The sequence below is a fragment of the Aricia agestis genome, chromosome 21 (genome assembly GCF_905147365.1).
Source record: "Aricia agestis chromosome 21, ilAriAges1.1, whole genome shotgun sequence".
Taxonomy (NCBI): Eukaryota; Metazoa; Arthropoda; class Insecta; order Lepidoptera; family Lycaenidae; genus Aricia; species Aricia agestis.
In genome coordinates, this window is record NC_056426.1 from 4,984,704 (window position 1) to 5,004,611 (window position 19,908).

At 38.2% G+C, this 19,908-nt stretch overlaps 1 protein-coding gene across 1 annotated transcript in view; it reads right to left on the bottom strand.

Annotated features, from left to right (window-relative positions):
- LOC121737684 (octopamine receptor Oamb) overlaps positions 1-19,908 on the bottom strand; it is a 168,585-nt gene that overhangs the window by 4,693 nt on the left and 143,984 nt on the right. The window contains exons 5-8 of the mRNA XM_042129353.1: positions 10,874-10,974; positions 10,003-10,138; positions 9,165-9,372; positions 4,319-4,478 (exon numbers count right to left, since the gene is read on the bottom strand). Of these exons, the coding sequence (XP_041985287.1) occupies positions 4,319-4,478; positions 9,165-9,372; positions 10,003-10,138; positions 10,874-10,974 (605 nt within the window). The remainder of the gene's footprint in view (positions 1-4,318; positions 4,479-9,164; positions 9,373-10,002; positions 10,139-10,873; positions 10,975-19,908) is intronic.

The window sequence follows — 19,908 nt, forward strand, 5'->3', positions numbered from 1 at the left end:
CCAATAGTGGCCACAAGAGGTCTCTGCATCCATTCCAAGTTACAAACTAATACAAACTAAAAATTATTTTCTGGATAAAGACGATAAAGTAAATATGCCCGGGAAAACCTGTGCAGGCTGCCTTCTACCCATCAAAGGTCGTGAATACCTCCAGTGTCCCCACTGTGAGCAAACTTTTGATCTAGACTGCGCAAATATCCCAGATAAAAGGCGTAAGCAGTTATCCAACGAATACACACGCAACTGGAGATGCCCAAGCTGCAAATCGACTCAATGAAAGCAAGGTGATAATTCTAATACCCCGGTTTGTCAGGCGCAGGTGCTTATCGAGAGCGACGCCGAAAGTGTGACAACGCCCACCAAACATAAAACCTCCTTCGTTACCGAGGACAGGCTACGCGATATCCTGAAACAAGAGATTACATTGCTTCTTAACTCTGCTATTAAGGAGCATGTTACCAAAGAACTTTCAAACATCCAGCAACAGATTGCAAGCTTTCATGAATCCTTAAGCTTCTTTAATGAAAAATATGAGACAGTTCTGAAAGAACTCGAAGATAAGAGAATTGTGATAAAATCACTCAAAGAGGAAAACGCAAACCTAACATCCACTGTAAACAACCTCTCGAGCAGACTGACAATAATAGAGCAAACCTGGCGGGAATGCAATGTGGAAATAAACGGTATACCGGAACGCAAGTCTGAAAACCTATTCACTTCTGTAGTAAATCTCGCCAAATCCGTAAATCATACAATTTTAGAGAGCGAGATGCTAAATGTAACCAGAGTGGCAAAACTGAACAAAGACAGCGATCGTCCCCGTTCTGTCATCCTAAAGCTAAATACTGCTCGTCGTCGTGACGCGCTTCTTGCGGCAGTCGCAACTTACAATAAAAAGAACCCATGTAATAAACTTAACACAAGTCACCTGGGTCTTGAGGGCACCACCAAACCAGTTTATGTCTCAGAACACCCGTCGCCAACCCTTAAATCCCTTCACGCGGCTGCTCGTCAGAAATCTAGGGATGCAAAGTATAAATATGTGTGGGTACGAAATGGCAGAATTTACGTACGCAAAGAAGATACGTATCCAGCTATACACATATACAACTTGGAAAGCCTGCAAAAAATCAAATAGACTACCGCGACCCCTAGCCCTGTTATATTTTTTTATTTTTTATTTATTTAATTTTAACTGTTTTTAGATTAGATAATGTTTTTTGCGCTTTATGTTTAGTTAAGTATGTTTAATATATATTATCAAAATGTAAGAGGTCTGAGAACCAAAACAAATGATGTACACTTAAATATTGCTCATGCTAGCTAACGATATAATTGGGTTTACTGAAACATGGCTAAATCCAAATATTTTTGATGGTGAGCTTGTTGACGAGAGGTACACCGTATACCGTAGAGATCGGTTTTTTTTTTAATGTTATATTAAATTGAGGGATAGGTTTCGTAAATACGGCAATCCTCGCGACAAATTTGAATACGATATACTTCGTAATCGTTTTAAAAACCAATCCATAAGTGTTACGTAGAGTACAAACATAAACTCGAAAACAACATTATCTCAAATCCCAAATCATTCTGGAGGCACATAAAAAACAAACGTAGAGGCAACTCCCTGATACCCGCTCAAATGTTCCTTCGTGACACCCACGCCGACACTGGTCCTGAGATCGCCAACTTATTCGCCGACCATTTCCGCTCTACATACTTACCTCCCGACATCAATTTACCACCTCCCTCTGCGCCATCTGTGAATGTGGAAACGATAAGCCACCTTTATGTGTCAAAGGACCAAATCCGTCAAATAATCAAACGTCTCGATACCTGTAAAAGGCATTCCCCCTATATTTATTAAAAAGTGTGGCGAGCACCTAATTCTTCCATTATTCATAATTTTCAATAACTTCCTGCAGTCTGGCATCTTTCCACAAAAATGGAAGACAGCGCGAGTTACTCCTGTTCACAAAAAAGGGGACAAGAATATTATTAATAATTATAGGCCAATCTCTATCTTGTCGTGTTTCTCCAAAATCTTCGAATCAGTAGTTTGTCCCACGATCGCAAGGCATATTGAAATCACTCTAAGTGACAAGCAACATGGCTTTCGTCGGAACCGCTCAACTGAGTCAAACCTGCTGCCTTTCGTATCCTCTATATCTCGGGCTGTTGACTCTGGATTACAGGTGGATGCTGTCTACACCGATCTCAGCAGCGCTTTTGATAGAGTCAATCATGTCTTATTGACACGCAAGCTGGAGTCGTTTGGAATCCACGGCCGTCTATTATCCTGGCTCGCCTCGTACTTAAGGCGGTTTCAGTGAATGGTTATGAGTCATACGTATACGCTGTAACTTCTGGCATTCCCCAGGGATCCCACGTCGGCCCAATCCTGTTTTCGGCATTTATTAACGATATTATATTAACTTTTATAAAATATTGCGAAGCCTCCATGTACGCGGAAGATCTTAAACTGTACAGACTCGTGTCCTCTTACGCTGATAGTCTTTGCACTCTTAATGGCATAGCCTTAAACCCTAAAAAATGCGTCTACATTAAGTTCACTAAAAGACGACAACCCCACTGGTCCTGTTATCACATAGAGGGTACCAAATTGGACGAGGTAAACGAGGTTCGTGATCTGGGCGTTGTGTTGGATGGCAAACTGAAATTCAATAGCCACATCAACTCGGTCGTTAATAAATCCTTTAGTATGCTAGGTTTCATCAAGCGAAATAAAATAGGTTTCAAACCAGCTACGAAAATACTGCTCTTCAACTCGTTAGTACGCAGTCACGTCGAGTACGCAAGATCTGTATGGAGTCCTTCCTATGCTCAATCATCTCAGAGAATAGAAAAAATTCAAAGACTCTTTACCAGACACTTGGCCTTTTCAGACAAAGGCATTAGGAGCCCATACGAGCAGCGCCTAATTTTCTACAAGATTGTACCACTGAGTGCTCGGAGAAAAATACACGATCTTGCCATGCTCCACAAAATTATGAATGGTAAAGTGTCTTGCTGTGATCTTCTGGAACTTTTTTCACTGTCTGCCCCTTATAATCGACCACGGCACCCTATAACTAAAATCTTGTGTGGGCCTCCTTGGAGGACAAACGTGGGGAAGCATGCCCCACCTCAGCCTATGTGTGATTTATACAGCTACACATGTGCAAAGGACAATAGTGTCGACATTTTTCATGACAATTTTAATGTCTTCTTTAAAAAAGTCCTAAGGTGCTTTGAGCTAACCCACCAACAATTCAATATTCAGTATAAAAAAAAATATTTTTACGATTATTATCAATTTTTTGGCGTAGAATTAATAACATTAATATTATTATTTTATTAATTTTCTGTTTATACAACAAAATGATATCATAATTACAATGAACAAAGTATAAAATAGTTTTATATGTAATTGATTGTACCGTTGGTTCTTGGTGGAAATGCATGTTGAATCATCATCTTCTGGTGTACTTGGTGTAGGTAGGTAGTTACCTACACTAAGTACACCTGAAGATGATTAATTTCGAAACCGGTCGTGTAATTTGTTAATAATTTCTTAATATAGTGGAAAAAATGCACGCAAATATTGTTTTATTAGTGTTCAAAATAGTTTTAATATACCAAATTATATGTAATTATTAAATAATATGATGTAGTTAATTGAAATTTGATTATTATTTATTTTTAATTTATATTTAAATCAATGTTGTATTAGTTATTTCAGAATTTATTTTGTATTTTTTTATAATTTCTTTTTAATTTATATTCACATTATTTTTAACTGTTTTTAAACTCTATTTAATGTAATTTTGCATGTTGTTGTTAACATTATATTTAAAATGAATGTTGTGTTGCTTATAAAGGTGTGTGCATCAGAATTGAAAATTATTGTATACTATTGACTGTAATTTTTTAAATGCATATGCTGTTGGCAACCATTTAAATAAATGAAATGAAATGACACTAAGTTTTGCCCATGGGAAACGCTCATTTTTCGCCATAAAGCTGTCCGTAGCGCTCAGAGTCACTTTCCACATTTATGTTTCTATGAGAAATATCCCCACGCGCCCACGTTAAGAATTTGCTATACAAATACATCAAAAATTAAAATTAAAACTTTTTTATTTTTTGTATGACAAATTTTTACAGCGCCGCTAGTCTCACAATAAAATCTGTATAAGGAACAATGTGTTCCCAAAGTATTATCACTTTATTGAGCAGTAAATCTTTTATTTCCCGGGAACCGTACATTTTGCCGAGACACACCACCCGAACATACTGGAACCCATCTCCATACCTTCGTATCCTCTCCGGCGACGCACTCAACGAGGTGCTGGTCGAGTGGTTGGAGGCGTTGGAGAGGGGGGAGCCATGCGGCCTCCCACCCCCCGACCCCCGCCCGCGGTGGATGCGCAGCGTGAGGCGGTTGTCGTCGAACCGGTTGCCGAGGCCTACACCTGGAAATGTACATTATACATATCACTTGAAATGTAAAAGGCAAGCCAATGTATAATATCATCCAAATTTAGGAGCGAAGTGGAAATCAACTGTCACAAAATAGTACAGTACCTAATTCTGTAACCGCTCGTTAGATTACCTATATTATAGAGGACATGTACAGAACAACTTTAATACAGTTACAAAGGTATGGTTCCCCCGTGCTCCTTGGCTCTTGGACCGTTTTGTACGTGGGAGAGCCATGCTTCGGCACGAATGGGCCGGCTCGACCGGAGAAATACCACGTCCTCACAGAAAACCGGCGTGAAACAGCGCTTGCGCTGTGTTTCGCCAAATGAGTGAGTTTACCGGAGGCCCAATCCCCTACCCTATTCCCTTCCATACCCTCCCCTATTCCCTTCCCTTCCCTACCCTCTCATATTTCCCTATTCCCTATTAAAAGGCCGGCAACGCACCTGCAGCTTTTCTGATGCTGCGAGTGTCTATAGGCAACGAAAGTTGCTTTCCATCAGGTGACCCGTTTGCTCGTTTGCCCCCTTATATCATAAAAAAAAAAATTAATCATATTTTTACGAAGAAAAAAAAAACTCTTCTTCCAGTTAGTGTTGCAGAGCTACCTACAAAATATATTGTAGTTTTACTTATTAAAATTATTATTAACATGTCAAAGTGAAGAAGTCTTTAAAGTCCATTAAACTGAAAAAGTTACAACAACATAAAGATTGTAGTAAATTTACTCAACAAGCTGGAAAAGTGATCCCAAAGCTCTAACAAAAACTTTAGTCTACAGAGAAAAATCGTCACTTAGCTTTATTCCGTTCACGATATAAAAACTTTTATTGTTTGAAACCTTTCAAAGTTTCTCTATGTTATTTTTGAACACTGTACTTGTATGTTAAATAGGTAAAATAAGCATGCCTTATCCATTACAAAGAAACGACAGTTACATAATTCTTCTCATAAAAAAGCACTAGCTGGTTAATAAAACCACTCGAATAAACACAATCGTTGTAATAACTAATATTACTTCAAGTTCTTTTTTAAACAATAACTTTAAATATACATATTGTAAAATACTGTACTTGTATATCGAATAGAGCATATTAGCCAGTCGAATAAACATAATCAATTTAATAATCGTAAAAAACCGGCTAAATGCGGACAACACTAGTAATATTAAGCGGACTGTACATGCAATATCAAACAAAGCGAGTGCTGATGAATAATTTAAGAATCCGAGATAAAAAATACACCAGGGGCTTAATTAAAACGTCTCGCGCAATCTTTTTGCGGCGTTTATTTTTAGAAATCAACCCGCGAAATATTAAAGCTACAAGAAATTAAACTATTTTATTTTTTAACTAAAATATTAAGGTACTAATCGTAAAGTGCTTCGTTATATTGTGTAGTTAGACATAATATTTAAATTTTAAAACCTTTCCCTTACATCTTAAATCGGAAAAATATGTAAGTAGGTACCTACCTACATAATACATACGATTTTTTACAATATTTCTAATATTATACAGGTTGTTAGGGTTAGGTAGGTAGGTTAGGTTACCTGCATAGGAATAGATAGACAGACAGCGAGAACCGACTTTTTATGGCAAATTAAACTACAAAATATTATTATTAAAAATCAACTAAAACTTTTTCCATCATAAAATCTAAATGAGTACGTATACAAACTTACAAAGGACATGTTATTCGAAACACAATTTAAACTGATATTACCAACTCGAAGCGCGGCCGAGAGTTATGAAAATGTGTAGGCGCTGTATATTTTTCATAATCACAATATTGCGGACGCGGAGGCATGATGGTATTAGTTGCAATAACTTTCCCGCAATCGCGTCTACACGTGTCATTGCTTTTCATATTACGTAGGCGTTTCATATTTATTAGCTTTAAAGTACCGAGTATACAAACGCATTGTATAGTAATACGAGCTTTTGCCCGCGGCTTCGCTCGCTCGCGTTAAGAAGGATTATTATATACACATTTTCATCCCCTATTTTATCCCCTTGGAGTTGGAATTTATCAAATCAAAATCAAAATCCTTTTTTATCACAAGTATCAAAATCATATATATATATCTTAATATATATATTTCTTGTGTGCGTGTGTATGTGACTGAACTCCTCCTAAACGACTGGACCAATTTTGATGAAATTTTTTGTGTGTGTTCGTGGAGATTCGAGAATGGTTTAGATTTACAGTTTGGTCTACTGGAAAAGGTTTTTTCAATTAATTTCTTATTTATAAGGAGTTGTTGATATTGGCATGTTTTACATTAGATCCGGCGGACGGTGCTATCATCGCATTCAATATTATTCTATTTCAATTTTAGTTTGTCCTGAGAGATGGTGCTACGATTAATTTGAAAAAAATTTTGTTATTCAATTTAACCGACTTTCAAAATGGGGGAGGTGTTATGTTCGTTTTCTTATATTCAACGATTACTCCGCCGTTTGTTAACCGATTTTCAAAATTTTTCTTGTATATATATATATATATATCTTAATATATATATTTCTTGTGTGCGTGTGTATGTGACTGAACTCCTCCTAAACGACTGGACCAATTTTGATGAAATTTTTTGTGTGTGTTCGTGGAGATTCGAGAATGGTTTAGATTTACCGTTTGGTCTACTGGAAAATGTTTTTTCAATTAATTTCTTATTTATAAGGAGTTGTTGATTTTGGAATGTTTTACATTAGATCCGGCGGACGGCGCTATCATCGCATTCAATATTATTCTATTTCAATTTTAGTTTGTCCTGACAGATGGTGCTACGATTAATTTGAAAAAAATTTTGTTATTCAATTCATGTGCTGATTAAAATATTAAATAAATAACACATAGGCTACAATTTTAACCGACTTTCAAAATGGGGAAGGTGTTATGTTCGTTTTCTTATATTCAACGATTACTCCGCCGTTTGTTAACCGATTTTCAAAATTTTTCTTTTGGTATATAGGGTATCATCCAAATTTGGTATTATATTCAGAAAAGTGGTGATCTGATGAAGGATCCATAAGTAATCGAGGGAACTCCTCAAAACTTATAGGGAAACATATGGTGACTTCGGTTTCGTGAGAAGTATTCTAAGCATATGCTACCAACAAGTAAGATTTTGCACCGAGATATACCTGGTATACCGTGGTTCGGAAGGTGCTGAGAGAATTCCTGATTCTTTATAGATACAAGTTTGGGAGTTTCGGCGTTGTTTTAAGAACAGATAGCATATGCTACTATGCAAATTACATTCTTCATCATCATCATCATCATCATCACTACCATATTATACCATTTCATAGTCTTTTAGATCGAGACTCGAGTTTGTCAAGCGATAATTAAAAAAAATCTATATCTACCTAATATTATAAACCTGAAGAGTATGTTTGCTTGAACGCGTCAATCTCAGAAACTACAGGTCCGATTTAAAAACTTATCTCAGTGTTAGATAGATCATTTATCGAGTAAGACTCATCATTTATCGAGAAGGTTATATTATATTATTACTCTAAGACAGAAGAAACTCAGGAAAATGTGGGAAAAACGGGGGAAATATTTTTTATGGGAAAATGTACCTACGGATTCTGTAAAATTTCTAATTTACGCGGACGAAGCCGCGCGGGACATCTAGTATATATATATATATATATATATATATATATACATTCCTTTTACTACGACGAGGGCGTCTTCGATTCGATCTGGTTTTTTTTTAAATGAAAATAAGGGGGCAAACGAGCAAACAGGTCACCTGATGGAAAGCAACTTTCGTCGCCCATGGACACTCGCAGCATCAGAAGAGCTGCAGGTGCGTTGCCGGCCTTTTAAGAGAGAATATTACCCATAGGGGAGGGTAGGGAAGGGAAGGGAAGGGAATAGGGGAGGGTAGGGAAGGGAAGGGAAGGGAATAGGGGAGGGTAGGGAAAGGAATAGGGTAGGGCATTGGGCCTCCGGTAAACTCACTCAGTCGGCGAAACACAGCGCAAGCGCTGTTTCACGCCGGTTTTCTGTGAGAACGTGGTATTTCTCCGGTCGAGCCGGCCCATTCGTGCCGAAGCATGGCTCTCCCACGTATCAAATGTATTTTGTTCTCTTTTTAACCGACTTCCAAAAAACGAGGAGGTTATAATATTTCGGCTGTGGATATTTTGTTATTAAAATATGTATATAGTTATGTATACTCAGCAGACATAATGCTGTCGCCGCAACAGTTTCGATATCCGCCATCGTTGCGAGTCGTTACGTAAAAGAGTATGAGGGCTGAGTGTGACCACCCACTCGCCTCTATAATGCCGCAGAAGTATTTGAGGCAATATTTCCGACAGCGGCAGGAGCAGTGGCAAGGGCTGAGTGTAAACGTGCCAATACATTTTGTACTAGACCCGGCCCCGCACATCTATCAGAAATTATTTCTGATAGGTGTGCGGTGTGGACTGTGGTACCCGGTGGGCGTCCGAATTTTTCGGATCAGAAATTCTTACAATGTGCACCCGGGCTTAAGCTGCATACCTTTTCCTCCCGTAGTCATCCTGCACCCCTGGTTGATCGCCTTCATCGTGCTACTCGCTGCTATGTACCCATATTCGCCAGTAGAAGAACAACATGACTTGAAGGGATGTAGAAGATGTAGGTAATAAGGTATATCTTCTATATAATATCAGCCGTACCTTTTCCTCCCTTAGTGGTCCTAAACCCCTGGTTGATCGCCTTCGTCGTGCTGCTCGCTGCTCTGTATATCCGCCAGTAGAAGAACAGCATGACTAGCATGGGTATGTAGAAGGAGCCGCACGCTGAGTAGACCACGTAGCCTGGGTCGTTGGTCAGTTCGCACATCCACGGGCAAGGCGGATGCTCGATCTCGGGTTCGTCTTCTGGCTGACGGAAAGAAGGAGAAGAATAAAAAGTTTGCTTGTGGAGAGAAAAGAGGGAGTTAGTTAATATGTCAACTAACTAACGTTACATTGTAATGTAACTAGTAAAATTGTAAATACAGTAATATTATGATATTATGAGTAACGAGATTGTAAAATATCGATTAATAAATCATCAGCGACTAAACATGGCTATGCTAAGTTGATTTATGAGTTATTTTTAATGCCTACAAAGTAAGTTAAAAAAGAAAAAACCGACTGTTTAGGTTAATTTCTGAGTTATTAAATACAAAATCGATTTAAAATTAAAAACTCTGTTTACACAAGCTGCATTCACAAATTAGGGACTGACTGTAGAAACATCCTTTATTATCTAGTATACCACGAAGACAAAAACTAATTTTTACTGCGGAAAAATAAAAATTACATTGGAATCCTCCCACTCCCATTATAGTAAAGACGAAGACTTTAGACGAGGTATATTTTTTAATATTTTTATTGGAGAAAACGTCTAATAAAAATTACTTCGGAATCCTTCCGGCTTCCACCCACAACAGTAAAGACAAAGACTAGCTGGTACATCATATTTTTATTGGAAAATATGCTTTCATTGGAGAAAATTTCCGTTAATTACCTTCGAATCCTTCCACCCAACTAGCGGCGGAAAGCATATCACGAAGCTCAAAACCCATACTCCAGCTATGAGGATCTTGGCTCGCTTCTTGCTCATGATACTCGGGTAGCTCATTGGACGGGTGACAGCGACGTAGCTTTAAAAAAAAAGAAAAATAAAGTCCACAAAACACTTTAAAGAAGCGAGCTTACACGGGCAATAATTACGGCAATAATTGCAATATGAATAATGGCGACACGAATGGAGCGATCTGGAGCAATTAGTGGAGCACATCACACAATATTGTATTGCGCAATATTGCTACTTGTTGCCGCAAATTGCTTGATGTAGGTAGTCGTGCCGTCAAAGTTGACGAGAATTGACTGGAGTTGAGCAATTTTAGTTGCCCGTATTTAAGCGCACCATAATATCTAGTATTAATGGTGATGCAATGGGGAAGACCAGTATAAAATTTTCCGCTAGGGCCAGCGTGTTATAATTGGGTCACTAGACGATTAATTTTATTGTCAATATTATTGAAAAATTTATTTAATAAGTAATAAGATTGAAAGGCGGGCGCGTTCAATATCAACCCTAGACGGTCAATAATATTGCACAATACGTGATATTGCGCAATAAAATTGATCGTCTAGGAGCCCGCTTAGTTACATTCATGATTCAGCCAAACTTTAGATTAAAAAAAAAAAGATTTTCGTATTATTGTTTTTTTAATTTTGTTACAATGTTATACCGAGTGTACAAACGCATTGTATAGTACTCTCCCTTTGAAGGTAATACAAATTTTTCAACATTATATTGTATTCTAGCCCGAGAATAGCACATATTTTAAAAAGAGCATTCCCCTTTAAAAAAAAAAAAGACATCGACGTACCGGTCCAGGGATATCGCGCACAGGTTGAGGATGGAGGCGGTACACATCCAGACGTCCACGGCCAGCCATACCGAACACCAGATGGAGCCGAATATCCACACCTGGAATGGAGATGGATGGATAAGTATCGCGGCAACTCGACCAAGCTAAGTCAACTACACCAACTGAAGAAAGAAAGGTGGTAGGCAGCTGTAGGCACCAGTAGTAACACCCTTCCTGAAAGTATTTGATTCAGAATTCAGAATTAGAAATAAAACAATTTTCTCAATCCAAAACGATAACCTTGCACACAACCAAATACCAAGCGTATACGCATCGCAATAAGATTCCTTTTAGCTTAGTATAAAACTGTAGTTAGTAGGGGCGGATCTTCTCTATTTTGCTGGTTTTTTTTAAATATCTTTGGAAATAAATATTAAGAAACAAAATTGTTCGGTTCAGAAGATTTTAATATAGATTTACTAATAAAGTATTACGTTTTATTAAAATGTTTATGGTTTAAGGTATTTTAAATATTGTGCTTTACATCTCATATTTTTTACATTTTTGTTATTATATTGGAACTAGGTAAACCGGGAGTCACGGAATAACAAATTGGGGTTTGTCCTCGCCTTAAGGATCGTCCACAAATTACGTGAGGTGTTTAGGGGGGGGGAGGGTTTCGAGTCCAATCTCATCTAATCTCGGAACGTTGCATTGGGGAGAGGGGTCTCGGCAAATCTCACATGATTTTTTTCTCAACAAAATAATACTCTTGGTCCATTTCATTCAGATACGTAACACGTACAATGTACGTGTTACGTATTATCTTTATACGATTAAAATCATTCACAAATTCGTTCGAAAGAAAATCTACTATTAACTAACCCACATTTTGAAAAATCTCACGTGAGATTTGTGGGGGGGAGGGGAGGGTTGAAGAAAATCTCACGAAATCTCACCAAGGGGGGGAGGGGGGTTCAAAAAAAAAAAAAAACACCTCACGTAATTTGTGGACGCCCCCTCATTTATTTAGTATGTGTTTGAGAGTTGAGACGTCGAGAGAAACTATCATTCGCCACCATAAAGTTAATAGGTATATTAACTAACCCACAAGTTAATAGGTATATTAACTTTATGTTCGCCACGAATTTGAATTTTTTAAAATTCTTCTTCCATAACTTCTGCCACAATAGACATATCATTCTGTCTACTCTGCTTCTGCTCAGCCAATCACGATCGATCACGCGGCACGCCTGAAAACTTGCGAAGACTTTCGTCTGGTTTAAATGCCTCGTTTTTAGGAACACAATTTTTTTTGGCCCCATGATAGAAAATATTGTGCCATAAAGTCAAAACATTTGGCATAGAGAAAGCGCTTTAACCCTCCGTGCGCCACGTATAATATAAAAGTTACACCGTGCACCACGTGGGGTTTATCAAACCCCAAGACTTATCTGGGCAAGGAATGCGTAATTTGTACTTTTTTTTTTATTTCAAATAACTATTTTTGTCTATTTAATTGTAATATAAAACGATACTAAGTTAAATGTCTCCCATTTTTAATCTTTTACAGACAAAATTGAAAATTTAGTAATCTTTTACCAAGTAAAACATCTAGACTCTTTTTTGGGTCATCTCCCACAATTAAAAAGTTATCTTTTATTTCCCATTCTGCTTAAAATTTTAAAAACTTTATAAAGAATACAAATTTAATAATATTAACTATAATCATTCTTAGACACTATATTCAAGCAAGTTGAAATCAGTACATTTTTTACAATGAAAGTGGGCACAGTATATGTAAGCAAATAGGTAAGTACATTATTGTGCTCACAACCGTATTTGAGTTTTTAATTTATATTCTGGACACAATTTGAATACTTCTTTATTGATCTTGATAATCTTTTTGGTAGTCCAGGGGCTTTTTTGCCAAGAAATTCGTGAAAGCGCTTATGAGAACCTCTCATTATCCATGGATTATATCTTTGCGATTTTTAAATCTTCTTCATCTTAAGTCCAGCTACTTAAAGGGTCAATAAAATCACACGAATTAATAAAAAATTATGAACGATTTTGTACGTCTGGGGTGTGTCAGACCCCACGTGGTGCACGGAGGGTTAAAATTTATATTGTGTCTTCAGATATTTAATATTTATAACTTAGTATGAAAAATACCAACCTAAATTTATTTCATGAATATCATTAACTTTATTAGCATTTAAAAAGCTTGATAATTTCAGTAGTTCACAATAAAGTTGTTTATTGCTTTCATTTTATAATGTAAATGTCAAGATGTGGGTGTAGATTTAAATTAGTACTAGTCAAATACAAAAGCTGAAATAGAAATCCACTAAAAGATATTAAGCCGTATTTTTCTGATCAGAAATTTCGTATAATGTGCGGCCGGGCAAATAGAAAATATTTTTAAAGGGACGCGTACATTCCAAGTGAGCGCAGCGAGGAGGGCTGCATTTTTAGGGTTCCGTAGCCAAATGGCAAAAAATCGGAACCCTTATAGATTCGTCATGTCTGTCTGTCCGTCCGTATGTCACAGCCACTTTTCTCCGAAACTATAAGAGCTATACTATTGAAACTTGGTAAGTAAATGTAATCTGTGAACCGCATTAAGATTTTGATACAAAAAAGGAAAAATCATTAAAATTTTAGGGGTCCCCATAGGTACAACTGAAACAAAAAAAAATTTTTTTTCATCTGACCTATGTGTGTGGGATATCTATGGATAGGTCTTCAAAAATCATATTGAGGTTTCTTATACCATTTTTTTCTAACCTGAATAGTTTGCGAGAGAGATTCTTCCAAAGTGGTAAAATGTGTGTCTCCCCCTCATGATAAGTCTAAAAAAATATGTAATGTACATTACTATAAAAACTACCAACGAAACGAAACTACTCGCTCTAGCGAGATAGATCTCGCTAGAGCGAGTAGTTTTTTTTATACGTCATAAATGGTAAACCTTAAATTAACTTTCATTAAATCAACTGAGACAGGGCCCCCGCTACCATAGCCTAATTAACCATAACCATATTATGTGCAATGTGTGCAATGCACACGGGTGCCATCCTCTAGGGCGCCAAATCGTCATCTTTATGGGCGCCAAAACCAAGGACCCAAAAAATTTGCCTAAAGGGTCGCCATTGAAATCCTTATTTTGCACACAGGCGCCAGTAGCTCTTACGGGGGCCCTGAACTGAGATATAAAAATAAATCAGAAACATTTTAATTTCATAAAAATAAACCTTATTGCTGCCGCGGAACCCTTCATGGGCGAGTCCAACTCGCACTTGGCCAGTTTTTTATTTATTGATTTTCTACCACATAATGTTTATGAGAGATCAGTGTATGGGAATCCGGCCCGTACTGCACTCATAATAATATGGGCGTACCATAAGGGTCAAATCACACTGAGACCATGCGTTGCTTAATGCAACTAGTTAAACAAGGTGTAACAAAACTAAGTGTCAAGTCACTTAGCAGGGGACTCATGCAGACCCTAAAGTGTTGCAGACACTTTAGGGTCTGCATGAGTGAGTGTTTAGAATTCACTGTGAAAGAGTAACTTTTTTAAACTTTTATATTGACAAATTCATGACGCTGGCGCGCTTTCCCATACAAATGACAAAATTTTGCGCTTTCAGCTGCTCTGCTTTGCTTTTTCAAGTCTGCCGAACTGAAACGACGTTAGACGAGTGTTAGGTTTATTTTCGTTACGGAATTTCTTGTTTCGGTCGCCGCTCTCAAACCCAGCGATTAAAGCTATGCAATAGCTTAAAAGTAATTTTAACATTCAGACTTCATTTGTGGTAGAGCCGTGCTTCGGCACGAATGGGCCAGCTCGACCGGAGAAATACCACGGGTTCACAGAAAACTGACGTGAAACAGCGCTTGCGCTGGGTTTCGCCGAGTGAGTGAGTTTACCGGAGGCCCAATCCCCTACCTTATTCCCTTCCTATACCTTACACCTATTCCCTCTTAAAAGACCGGCCAACGCACCTGCAGCTCTTCTGATGTTGTGAGTGTCCATGGGCGACGGAAGTTGCTTTCCATCAGGTGACCCGTTTGCTCGTTTGCCCCCTTATTTCATAAAAAAAAATGCCACAGTCCCCTTCTCAATGAAATGTTTTGAGGTTATTCCTGACCTCAATATCGAGGGTTAACCCATAGATAGTTAACCCATGAACAACTAATTACTTTGGTACAAAAGTGTCCCGTTGCAAATAAACTCAAACAAAACAGATCGACGATAGCCGCAGCGGTCAAACAAATGTCCCAGTTTAAATAGAACGGCTGAACCACAGTATAAATTGTGTACAGTAGATCGTCTTAAATCTTAATACATTAACCGCCGTGCTCAGAGACATTTAATGATGATGAACCTTCAATTTAATGAAGAGTTTGACAGATAATGTATGGGGCTTATGTTAAAATTTTGAATTAATTACAAATAAGTAATTAATGTTCCACTCTGGGTGCGGCAGTAAGAAAATCGAGCGCACGCACACATAAGTGTGATTTCAGATTTCGAGAGCACAGGAGAGAGAGAGCAACCCGTTACATATTGAGTGATGTGTAAAGTTGTCGAAACTGTCTTCGACGGCCTACATATTTTTGGGATGATATAATATTTATGATAGAATATTACGTAGGTGTCTACTCAGTTAGCCCCACAATTTTAAATTTAAAATTTTCTGTAAAAACTATTAATATTAATTATTTTACTTAGTGCCCAGACAATTTATTACGTCGCCCGCGTAAGACCTGTCTCTGTGTTGAACGATATTACAAGAACACCGCAAGTTACACTACTGTATGTATTTGTGCTGGTATAAGCGTCAGAAACCAACGAAACTATTTTATCTACAGCCGCTACCCACAAGCTAGAAAATAGAGCATTTAATCTTTAAGGTCTGCTCACACCAAGATGCGATGCTGCAATTTTTAACCGACTTCCAAAAACGAGGAGGTTATACGTTCGGCTGTGGATATATACTTATATTTTTTTATGTATGTTCAACGATTACTCCGCCGTTTGTGAACCGATTTTCAAAATTTTTGCTTTGTTGTATAGGGTATTACTCTAATTTGGTACCATGTTCAGAAAAGTGGTACCTGATGATGGGATCCATGAGTAATCGAGGGAACTGTGGCGGCCACGGCGGTACCCACAGAACTCCTCAAAATTCAAATGGAAACATACGATTTTTTTGGTTTCATATGAAGTATTCTAGGCATATGTTACCAAAATGTAAGATTTTGCACCAGGATATACCATAGTTCGAAGGTGGTGAACAGAACTCCTTACTCCTTATAGATACATGTTTGGGGGTTTCGGCGTTGTCTTAAGAACTGAAAGCATATACTACTGTGCAAATTTCATTAATCATCATCATCATCACCACCATTCCACCTTACATCCATGAGTAATCCAGGGAACTCCTCAAAATTTATATGGAAACATATAGTGATTTCAATTTTTTAACCGACTTCCAAAAACGAGGAGGTTATACGTTCGGCTGTGAATATGTTTTTTTTTTTATGTATGTTCAACGATTACTCCGCCGTCTGTGAACAGATTTTTAACATTTTTGTTTTGTTGTATAGGGTATTACTCCAATTTGGTACCATGTTCAGAAAAGTGGTGACTTGATGGGATCCATGAGTAATCGAGGGAACTCCTCAAAATTCAAATGGAAACATATGATTTTTTTGGTTTCATATGAAGTACTCCAGGCGTATGTTACCAAAAAGTAAGATTTTGCACCAGGATATACCATGGTTCGAAGGTGGTGAACAGAACTCCTTACTCCTTATAGATACATGTTTGGGGGTTTCGGCGTTGCCTTAAGAACTGAAAGCATATACTACTATGCAAATTTCATTAATCATCATCATCATCACCACCATTCCACCATAAATCCATGAGTAATCGTGGGAACTCCTCAAAATAACAAAAGTTAAAAAGAAACATATAGTGATTTCAATTTTTTAAGAAGTATCCTAAGCATATGCTACCAAAAAGCAAGATTTTGCAATAAGATATACCGATGGTTCCGAAAGTGCTAAGAGAACTCCGGATTCCTTATAAATACAAGTTTGGGGGTTTCGGAGTTGTTTTAAGAACTGAAAGCATATGCTACTATGCAAGTTACATTCATCATCATCATCATTATCACTACCACCAGTCACCACACCGTGAATTATTATCTATTTATAACCCTTATTATTGGTACTTTTAATCGTCTTTAAGAACGAAACCCGAATTTGTCGAACGATTTACAAAATTATAATGTTATTTCAATGTAAATGATTCGATCTTGGTGTTTAGGTTACCAAGTTAGCAATTTGATCATAAAATTTTAAGGAGAATATCCTTAAAATTTATAAGGACGATTATAGTTAAGTATATTTGAGCATAATTTCCATGAATTTAATGATAGAAACAAATTCACTGAACAGTACTTTAGAGCCTTTAAAGACAGGCGTATGAATATTAATTTTATCATTGCTTGATTAAGAGCGAGCTGTCGGATCCAAAGTCACTAAGCATAACACATTAGTCTGTACAAAAACCAGCTTATTAAATATTATGGCTAAAAAGAGTGAAATTATTATTTTTAACATAACATATAAATTTTGAGGTACCGTCTTCAAAATAATGAAGATTGTGTACATATAAATAGTTGAGGTTTTGGAGAGTTATGCATAAGGCACATTCAAGAGTAAGAATTATTTAACACTTTTTTGTTCATTATAAATTATTATTGTTTGTACCCTGGCAGTCGGTTTTAATTTTTTGTTAAAAATAATAATTAACCATTGTTTTTAACACTATTTTATTAGCTTGGGCTGTAATATGTATGTATGCAACGGAATCTTTGAGCACGATTTTTACCTATCTTAGGTAGTCTAATTGATTCGAAACTTTGCATTCGTAAGGGTTAAATCAGACCGCAACACGACGCGTAGATGCATTTCTAAAAGTATGGATTTGATTCGACCATAGAAGGTTGAGAAGGGTCGACGCCTGAGGTTCTTAAGATACAGCCTGGAGACAGACGGACAGACAATGAAGTCTTAGTAATAGGGTCCCGTTTTCACCCTTTGGGTACGGAACCCTAAAAACTAGACCTAAAGTATGTCCACAACCACAAATGTCCAAATCCTTTAAGCGCGAACAGAGAGGACACATTACATATACTGATAACATCTGGTATAACCGTGTTGTCACATCTGTACTCATTAGGTAATAGGCGTATATTTCTACTCGTATACCCTGTCCCCTCTTTTCCTCTCTTCCCCCCTGGAGCACCCGGCGTTTCCCCCGCCGAGGAAGCACGCTTGTAATAACACAGTAAGTAAACGTTCAATCAGCGGAACAGTACTACGAGTTCTCGAAGATATATCGAAGGTGTGATAAAAATATAAGTGACTGTTAATTTGCAGAACGTCATTTCAGAGCTCAAACTTACTACTGTGGCGGTACCCACAATTCGCCTAACATTCCTGTCCCCGAAGTTTTCTAAGCGCGTCGGTATATATACGACAGCTGAAATGTATCACGTGGGCTTCGGTCTGACCGAGCATAACACCTCGCTCGGTCGGAAGATCTTTCTTTGCAGCCACCACGCTTTATACCCACATTGGTGACCTTCGACAGAACACGTCTCCTTCATTATCATCACTCCCCGCCCCTCCGCACCATGCCAGCCAGCATATCGCCTCATCGGGTACCTCGTCCACTTGCCGCAATATACCGCGGCCTGGGCGGACTCCGCATCGGCATCATCGGGCTTTCTCACTACACGACCGGTCAGCAAGCAGAGCACATCTCTCCTGGTCAGCACGTAGCATCGGCCCCGCACGGCAGCTATCCGACTCACTGGATCCCGTGCAGCAGCTTAAAGTTCCGACTCACTGGGACTCACTGCAACAGTTCCGACTCACTGGAATTCACTGGCACTGGCAACTCAAGCGACAAGACTTCAAGATTCGACCTCCGGTCTTCGGGGGGGAGTGATGTGGCGGTACTCACAATTCGCCTAACATTCCTGCATCGCGCTATCGAAGTTTTCTGAGCGCGTCGGTATATATACGACAGCTGAAATGAATCACGTGGGCTTCGGCATGACCGACCATAACACCTCGCTCGGTCGGAAAATCTTCCTTTGTGGCGGCCACGCATATACCCACACTTTTATACGTGTGGGTATATGCGTGGTTTTATACGTGGGAGAGCCATGCTTCGGCACGAATGAGCCGGCTCGACCGGAGAAATACCATGTTCTCACAGAAAACCGGCGTGAAACATTGCGCTTGCGCTGTGTTTCGCCGAGTGAGTGAGTTTACTGGAGGCCCAATCCCCTACCCTATTCCCTTTCCTACCCTCCCCTATTCCCTTCTCTTCCCATCCCTACCCTCCCCTATTCCCTTCCCTTCCCTTCCCATCCCTACCCTCCCCTATTACCCTATTCCCTCTTCAAAGGCCGGCAACGCACTTGCAGCTCTTCTGATGCTGCGAGTGTCCATGGGCGATGAAAGTCGCTTTCCATCAGGTGACCCGTTTGCTCGTTTGCCCCCTTATTTCATAAAAAAAAAACTACCATGCCAAAAATTAAAATCCGTCTCTGATTTTGTGCAATAAGTACAATAAATAAAATTATTAAAAATAAAGAAGTAACACACTCACTAAAAGGGCCCATTCACTGCAGGACTGCACGGCAGTCCTGCAGTGAATGGGCCTTTTTAAACAACAAATGGCAAAGACAATATTATCTGGTCGCTGTTAAGCATTAGTGTCCTAACCCACAATTTTTTTTGTTGTAAAATTTTGAATGCAGTCTTGTTCTAAATCATTTACAGAACATAACTGCCTTCATAACTCAATACGTAATTTTTGTGTGGGTTAGTACACAAATGCTTAACAGCGTCCATCTAATATCAATAAAAGAATCTGTTTTGACTTTTGAGTGTTTCCGCCACATCTTTGCATATTATGTATTATTTTTCATAGTGATGAATAATTTTTATTTTCATTT